This window comes from Plectropomus leopardus, chromosome 16 (genome assembly GCF_026936395.1).
Source record: "Plectropomus leopardus strain MGB_pleo_1.0 chromosome 16, ASM2693639v1, whole genome shotgun sequence".
Classification (NCBI taxonomy): Eukaryota; Metazoa; Chordata; class Actinopteri; order Perciformes; family Serranidae; genus Plectropomus; species Plectropomus leopardus.
In genome coordinates this window covers 24,523,686-24,532,558 of record NC_142191.1, presented here as the reverse complement: position 1 = coordinate 24,532,558, position 8,873 = coordinate 24,523,686, and the positions used below count along the sequence as shown (strand labels likewise).

The 8,873-nt window shown below is 39.0% G+C and overlaps 1 protein-coding gene across 1 annotated transcript; it reads right to left on the bottom strand.

The window, feature by feature from the left end:
* Positions 1 to 1,061: 1,061 nt before the first annotated feature.
* pnrc1 (proline-rich nuclear receptor coactivator 1) lies at positions 1,062 to 7,173 on the bottom strand. The gene is made up of 2 exons (XM_088089161.1): positions 6,523 to 7,173; positions 1,062 to 4,112 (listed from the first exon to the last, which is right to left on the bottom strand). Exons 1-2 carry the CDS (start codon positions 6,862 to 6,864, stop codon positions 3,624 to 3,626), a joined length of 831 nt encoding a protein of 276 aa, XP_087945287.1. The 5' UTR covers positions 6,865 to 7,173; the 3' UTR covers positions 1,062 to 3,623.
* Between the last annotated feature and the right edge of the window lie 1,700 nt (positions 7,174 to 8,873).

Here is an 8,873-nt window from a genome sequence, read left to right as displayed (position 1 = left end):
GCTTGTTCAGTTGTCTCTTTCGCTGGTTGTCACAAAGAAATTTGATGGACAGTAAGGCCACGAGCCGGGCGAAAACTGTCAAGATATATATTTAACTCTCAATCCCCATTTGTATTTGCTTTCTTGTATTGTTTTAACATCTCATGAAACTACCATAATTTAGCCTTGTGCTATAAATAAACATAATAGCAACATATATTGGTATTTGAACTGTAGGATGTAAGTTATTTTAAACTGAGACGTTAATGAAGAGTAGTTCTTGATTTTCTGAAATGCCCTCATCATCAGTTTCTCATCACAAAAACTGTTTTTACACACCTACGCAAGTAGGAGAATAGTAATAAAAAATAGCAGAATTTGAAGTCATTTTTAGTAAGGAAAAGGTTTAGGCAGTTACTGAGCTCTTTGGTCATTGTTGCAGGTTGTGAAAGACATGCAGGATGTTTTTTCGCACTTGATAAAGTTACAACAGCAGCAGAGACGTGGTGGCTTGTTCTTCTCATGATGAAAAACGAGACAATTGAAGACACCTGCTGGCCGTTGGTCTGCATTACCGCCGTCACTGAGGTTATGTTTGGGATCCTGAGTGTGTGTTCATCTGCTCGTTAGCAGGATGCACAAACAGCTCGCAGATTTTACAGGGTTCCCACACACTTTTTCTAATGAATTCTCACAACTTTTTCATAATATTTTATCTCATTACCAAGATCTTATGTGAGTATTTAAAAAGGGAAAACACCTACTTGCCAAGCATTTGTGGATGAGCAAACTGCTAGTTCGCTCTAGCAGTTCGTTACTCGCAAATTAGACATTACAGCTGCCAACCAGCTGCATATACCAAAAGTACCTGAAAGGGAAGAAAGTAATGCTGAATTTACATGGTCTAAACTCCCCAAAAGAATTTTTAAAAAAATCAAATTGTGAAATTAGTTCAAATAATTTTTCTTGCCATTTTAAGTAAATGAATACAATTGAAAAAAAATTATAACCATCTGCAGCAAGACAAAAAACTGACATCTTCACTTATCCTAGCTTATAATAAACACAAAGGCAACGTATAATAGGGGTAACCAATATTTTAATAGAATTTTAATTTAGATATTAATGACTTGATAAAATCAATTTCCCAAATTGTAACATGGAGATGAATCGTTAAGCATGTTCTCATGACTGGAATGAAATCATTTTAAAACACTGTAATAAAATGGGCAGTTTTCGGGGATACGGTAATACAATTTTCCATTTACGTGACGTCACAGAGGTCAAGAAATAAGATCCAGCAGCTGCCTGCATCCACAGAAACCACTCAAATAATAATAATAAAAAAGAACACGTGGTACATCATCACAAGATCATCTGTGTCAAATTTAACACATACTGCACTCTTGGTAAACATTAACGTGCTTTAAAGTATCTTAAAGAAATGAAAAGGTAAAGAGGTATGTGAAGTGAAGTGTGTGAAACCAAGTCCCCTTTAAAACATACTGAAAAAAGTGAGACTACGTCCACATGAAGCCATACAATCTTTAAAACTCAGTTTACGTGTTAAAAACAATGCGTTTTTATGCTGTCCACACTGAAACATTTACGCGTAATCTCTTTCTCTTTGTCCCCTTTTTGTTCTGCAAACTATCATCACAGCTGACATCTAATGAGGAGCGGGGCCAACATTAACGTCTTCACACCTGTTTTCTGTCCCCTTCTGCTCTGTGATCACCTACATCGTCTGTTAATAGAGCCGAATTCAGTTCTTTCGTCCTCACTTACTGTACATAAGTGAGGACAAACTGCATCTTAACCAGCTTTAACATAAAGTCGTTATTTCAGAATAATAATATGACTGGGGAGATGACCAATTATTATTTTCGTTACTGATTCCTTATTTTTGCACCTTTCTACAAAAATATCAGAAAATTGTTTCTTTTACAGTAAATCCTTTATCCCGACAGACAGTCCAAAAGAAATCATCACATTTTGTGGAGCTGGAAGCAGAAAATCCTTTGCTTAACAGCTTGGACAGTGAATCAAATAATTAACAGATGATCAAAATAGTTGCAGATCATTTTTTTCTGTCCATCAATTCATGACTTTCTCAACTGGACTGAATCTAATTTCACAAAATCAACTTTCTGACAATTAGGATTGCTGATCACAGAGAAACTCACAAAGTGACAGAAGACTATCTTTTTAATGCTTTTTAAATTAAACTGCCACACACTCCTCAAAAATATACAGTTATCCCCGTATTTTCATTGTCCGTTAATCTGATTTTTTTCTTGATTAATTGATTAGTTTATTTTTTATGGGTGAGTAAGAAAAAATGAAAATATTCACATTCAAGGCGCTCAAATCAGCGAATTTTGACTATTGGCTATATTCAATCTTAGAATTGTATTCAAACAGATTATTAGATAATCAGATTAGTTGGTGATGAATTAAATAGCTGTCAACTAGTCAATTAATTGATTAATTGTTGTAGCTGCAACTGAAACATGAAGCCAGCCTGGATACTGTTCAGGAAAAAGTTTTGTTTTTGGTCGTGAAAGACAGCAGCTCAGTGTGGACAGACGGCCGATACAGAGAGATTTTTTTTTTTTAACGTAGCCGGCTTAATGTGAACGTACTCTGAGTCAGTGCAATAGAGATAAAAAAAAAGAAAAGAAAATTTCTCGGTGTGGATACTGGCTCTCTGCAGCAGCTGGTTGTGAGACTTTTCACATTGTCGTCTTCTCTTCAGTTCACCGAGGCTTCGACAGCCCCACAGTCCCTGATTCAACTCTTGGCTTTTCCACCGTTTGGACCCGTTTTCGAGGAAGGGAAAGAGCTTCAGCCACCAGCTAGAAAATGCTGATTTGTATCAGAGCCATTTCGAAAGGTGCCCAGCCGAAATCTGGAAGTCCTCTCCTGTGCTCAACGCTGGCTGATGAAATCGTCAAAGTGGCTGTTAAAGCTTTGGAACAACAAATGTCCTGCCCTTCCTGATTTTCAGTGCAAATCAGTTAGAAAAGTCTTTCTCGCGTCCACTGAGCCTCACACTGAAGCAGCTGTAACAAAGTGCCTCAGTTCGCAGGGGACATTTTTTCTTTTTTTTTTCTTGTTTTTTTTTTGGAAAAAACCTCAGTAACAAAACTAGAATCTCAGTTAAAATAACAAGGAAAAATATACACAAATATATGTTTACAATATATTTTGTACATTTACATAAGTTCTTTTAAAAAAAATCAACCCAAGGCTGCCTTTTGAAGAGCATTCACAAAAAAGTGCCATCCTCACTTTGCATAATGTAAACATGAGACGCTGATCGTGTTGCTACTGGAGACGACCTCAACCTCCCACGACACAAATTCACAAAAACACCGCACTTTCTCTTCCCTCTGCCAACAAGAAGGCCGAAAGTGTTTGAAACACACCTGACGTACGCAGCATGTCAGTCAGATCTCCAGCAACAACACGTCATCTCCAAAATGTTCACAAATGCAGGCAGCAAGTTGAATTCTGGGAAATTGTACTACAGTTAATAAAAAAAAAAACTCCCTTCATTGTATTGCAGTGTGTTAAAGGGCCAAACTCAATTCAGCTTAATGCCTATTTTCCAATCGTTGGCATTAAGTGTCGATCTGATATCAGACGTGGTCATTATTGTTATCCTGAACCTTCAGCAGCGACTTTAAGTGAACAGTCATTTGCTCTCGGCTTTGGTTGCTCTGTTCAGGCTCATTTTCTCCGACCCAGTGACTGGGCGGTTTAGGTAAGACACTCGGTGACGGCGGCTCGCTGAACTTAGCCCCGGCGTAGACCTTCTCGCCATCTTTGAGGTATTCAGGTGCAGCTTCAGCAGGCGGAGTGTTGAAGATCTTCACGTTGTTGGAGTTGTGGAGGGGTTTTTTCTGCTCCCGGAGTGCAGGCTGGTGGAGAGATGAGGGCTTATTCGGACTGCCGTTATCTTTTTTCTTTGCAGAGCTAGGTGGTGCGGTGGTTTGGCCCGGCTTGGGCTTGTGACTCCGTTTGATCATGTTCTGGGCGATTTGATCATTTCGGGGCAGGTTGCGAGCAGGTTGGCCATCTGGCTGTGTGGATCCCCGCTCCACTCTGCCACCTTTGGATTTTAGCAGCTAAGAAACAAAAACAAATGTCCTTATTAATACAGATATCTAATAAATATTATTATTCTATACTAGGCAAGACAACATCCTCATGTGGAGCATGAAATTTAATTTGTGGCCATGGAAACAATACAACCCTGATCCCAAAAAAGTTGGAACTGTGTAAAATGTATATAAAGACTGAATGAAATGTTTTGCATATCTTTGAGTTAAATACAGTACAGTTTAGGGCTGCTCTTAGTGAGTCGGAGATTTGAATCATCAGCCGGACACCCTCGGTAGATTGCTTCCGTGTTTTTCTGGGGGAAATTTGTTCCCCTGTGGAGAGAGTGCTTTTGACTTTCACGCTAGTCTACAGGGAGCTGCAGACATGCAGGCAGCGGCACAGCGGAGGAGAGAGAAGAGACCTTCTGCTTAGAGGTGGTGAATTTAAAGCACACAGTAACTTTACGATACAATTCCTGGCTTTAGTTTGATAGCAAGTCTCAGCAAAAACAACGCTGTTGCACATTTATGAGCCGTCGTTAGCACTGTTAGCTTGTTTAGTATATTACATGTATATGTGTGTGTCGATGAACATCCCCTGGAGCCTGTTCAATCTTTAAATAAGTAGTATGCAAAACAAAACGAGCCACATCCTGTTTGACTGGCATACTTTTGAGTCGGGTCCAGCACTGATACAAAGGCTAGATATTTAGTGTTCAAACTGAGGAACTTTATTGGTTTTTGTAAATATACAGTCATTCTAAATTTGATGTCTGCAACAGGTTCTAAAAAGTTAGGATAGGGGCAACCAGAGACTGGGAAAGCTGTGAATGATCAAAAACACCTGGAACATTCCCCAGGAATACAGGTTAACTGGTAACAGATGATGGTATCATGACCAGGAATAAAAGAGGCATCCTCAAAAGCCTCAGTTGTTCACAATCAAGGACATGGCACCGTTGAGCATTTTATGAGCTCTGCAGAGACTCTGTTCTCTGCCTGTATGTTCTTATTTTCTGTGTTCAGGGTGTTTATGGGCCGGTACCTCCAAAGCTCTCAAATGAGGTTAGGGCCTGATAAAAAGGGGGCAACCAGGTGCCAGATGAATAAAAAATAAATAAATAAGTACAGTAAGGTAAACCCTACATGAAAGTGAATCTGGGGTTGGCTTTAACTTTTGCTTAGTGCTGGCGAGCATGTTTGAAACATTAGCTGACAATCCTGCATGGTATACGTTTAAGTACTGCACCTGGAACAAGAAAAACTATGTAGGATCAGTGTACTAATTCATTTGTTTTACTTGCTTAGCAGTTTGTTTTTGTTTTGTGAGCATAAAGAGGACAAGCACACGCAAAGGTCAGGTGGTTAGACAAAAAATAGTCTACAAGCTTCAGCAGTTTAGGCAAACCTCAAGCTAGGAATGCATTTATATCAAACCTTCAAAAAACTCGTTTTTGTATTTGTCCAATTAACATCCTCAGGGAATTATAGTCCATGAAATATCTTAACCTGTGTTTGAATCAAGCTCCAAGGGAGTCTTCTTTCAATAACTATCACACCTGTATTACAGATGGGATGTCAGTGCATAACTGTTTATGTAACAAGGTTTAAAAAGACAAGAGCCCATAATAATGTGAAAAGTTGAGTACAAGCCCTGCATCATAAACATATTTGAAGTTTTATGAAACCTGCACTGTTTACACAAGCTTCCTCTGCTTGCTTTCTTTCTTTTTTTTTTTTTTTTACAGACAATACTGCCAGCAGCAGTGAGGCTTTTATCTCAGTAGCTGCCAGTAAAAGAGGAAGACCGGCTTGTTCACCACACACACATCTACTTTCGATTCTTCACAACAACGATTAGTAACTGCGTCACTTCAAACCGCCTCAGGCACTACAGCTCACTGTCATTGTTAAATCCACTTTATTAAAAGAATACATTGGGATTTTGCTTGTTTGATGAACTTCATTATGTTTTAATAGGCTTTACGATTACAAAGTTTAACAAAATACTCTGATAGAGATGGGAATAGGTCTGCAAATAACTTACTTAAAGCTGCAGACTGTTTTCTGGGTTAATAGAGTACTAATTATTTATAACCGAATAATCGATTACTTAATACTCATCCCTTGTCTATAACACGTAAAAAATTTTTTTTTTTTAAAAATAGTGTACTATGCCCATTTTACACTCATGAAAAAAGGGACAATATTTATATGAGGGGATGTTTTGGTAATTTTGCTTAAAAAATATTAATTAACTGAGATTATTGAACAAACACTAGATGTCATGTTAAATTAGTAATAATATTATTATTATTATTAATAATAATAATAATAATTGTCTTTACTCCAACTGGCTAAAATGGGCAGTAAACATTGCTGATCATCTCTCAGAGCCGCAGCACAGACAACAACAACAAACCAGGACGGTTACCTCTTTCTTGGCTCCCTGTTTGAGGTGATGGAGGGTCAGCACAGTCTGTGTCCCGGCTGGGAGCTCGCTCCCGGGCTGAACTGAGGGTTTGTTGGCAGATGAAGCAGCCAGAGTGTTGTTGTTGTGGTCGGACAGGCGGATGTTGGGACTGTGTCTCGGAGGCTTCTGGTGATGCAGCGGCGCCGTCGACCGCAGCTTCCTCCCTCCTTTCTTCAGCAGCGCCTGCCTCGCCTTGTTGCCCGTGTTTACCCCATCGCTCCCGGAGATCAGCGATATCGGGCTTTTGTTTTCGACGTTGCCGATGTTGGCTTCATCGCTGCGAGCCGGAGATCCGTCCAACATGTCTTTGAGCTGGCGAAAACATAAACAGGCTGTGAAATTCCTCCACGGCTAAGTTAGTTTAGCTAACAACGTCACGAGCTAACAGTTAGCTAACCAAGCTTTGGATAATACACTTTCTTATCCACGCAGAAAGACGAGCTGAACGGATATATCGCTGTGTTGTCCGAGACGTCCCTGTGCGTAAACTTGTGGGATTTGAATTATTATTTCTACAGCTAAAAACCCAACGGGCGTCCTTTGTCCTGAGATGGCGTCGGGGACATGGATGTTTTGGACGGCGCGAGTGAGCCTCTCAAAGCAGAAGTAGCGTTAGCATAAAGACAGACGCAGTAAAACGTCCGCCGAGTTTTTTCAAAATAAGACGGCTTATTGAGGAACTACAGATGCAATGCGGACTGCGGAATATGCAGTCAGCATACATTACATTTCTGCTCACACGCGCTGTTTTCATAGGATCTGTGCAAGATTGATAATAAAAATAGGAAAATAAATGGGGGCTGTGGTGGCACTTCTTCTGCCACTAGAGGGCAATACCTGTGACCAATCACACCTGAAGCACTTTTTGCACTTACTAAGGGTTTTTTCCTTAAGTCTAAATTCTTGCTTGTGTTGTACGTCGCTTTGGATTAAAGCGTTTGCTAAATGAAATTGTAGAAATAATGTAAAGTTTTTTTTTTTATTTTATAGACGTATTGCATGAACGGTGTCTTCTACGACCTTGATAGAAGTTAAATGTGCTTTTAAGTAAGCCTACAACCTTCATAGATCCCCTGCATGTTTCTATGGAGTGCCCTTTAGTCGGTGTTAAATAAATAAATAAGTGAATAAACATACATATAAACATTGATGCACAGACTATGTTGTTAAATCCATAAAACATAAATACTATTATATTTATATATTGTGTGTTTGTGTGCGTGTGTATGCATATTTCATTTATTGATCATTCATGTATAGTTATTTGATATTTGTTATTTGATATTTAATGGTGATTTGTCCTCCTCTGTGTTAATAATGTGGGCACAATGGTTTGCATTGTTATTTCACAATATATTACAATATTATTGCTATATTTTTGACCACTATTCCTGAAACATGCAAAAAAGACATTTCAAAGTGTATCTTGTACTATGAAGTAATTTGATCTCCGGCAATGTGCCATTTTTTAACAACCTGATGACATGTTTTGTATAAAGTATGCATTTGCGAAGTTGTAAGATAAATGCTGTGGATTAAAAAGTACTGCTTAAAATGCAGTGGACATGCCGCAAAGTTGTGCTTCATAACTGTACTTTACATTACTGGTTACTGCAGCGTATTGATACAGTGCTGTCCCTTTCTATACTCTTATTTTGTAGACAATGTCTCTCAGCTTCCGATAGTACTAATGTTGTTAGCATGGATGGACAATAAATCTACACTTCCGGGGACCTTGTTTCCAGTAAGGGGCGTGTCTGACTTCATCCTGTCAATGACGTTACATTTTTTTTATTGTTTGGCACTTTGCTAAGGCAAGCAGGAGATGAAAGAGATGATCAACTGGATCAACTGGAGTGCCTGCTGTTCACTCTGTGCTTTGGATAAATAAATGTATAATGGCTGTATAATTCTGATTAGATATACTGACTATAAATACTCTCTACTGTAAGGATCTATTTACTTGCAAAATTTCATTAGTCAGTTATTGAGTCCACCTGGACCTTTGTGCAGAATTGGAGGAAATTCCTTCCAGATGTCCTTGAGACATTACATTTACAAGAATGAGAAAAATGCAAGGTCACAGTGACCTTGACCTTTGACCATCAAAATATAATGAGGTCATTGTTACCTCAAATCAGATGTTTGTGCCAAATTTGAAGACATTTCCTTGAGGCACCCATGAGGTATCACATTCACAAGCAAGGGACTGTTTGGGAATAGGAGTGTACATGGACCAGGTGAAAACATAATGCCTCCAGCCTGGGCCGGTGTAGAGGCCTAAAATGACAGATGAATAGATATGAAAATAC

Bases quoted from the DNA above. Each gene is read 5' to 3' on its own strand.
- pnrc1 (XM_088089161.1), bottom strand. From the start codon at position 6,864: ATGTTGGACGGATCTCCGGCTCGCAGCGATGAAGCCAACATCGGCAAC. The intron at 4,113-6,522 runs GTAACCGTCCTG...TTTGTTTCTTAG, and splicing joins AACAGGGAGCCAAGAAAGAG to CTGCTAAAATCCAAAGGTGG.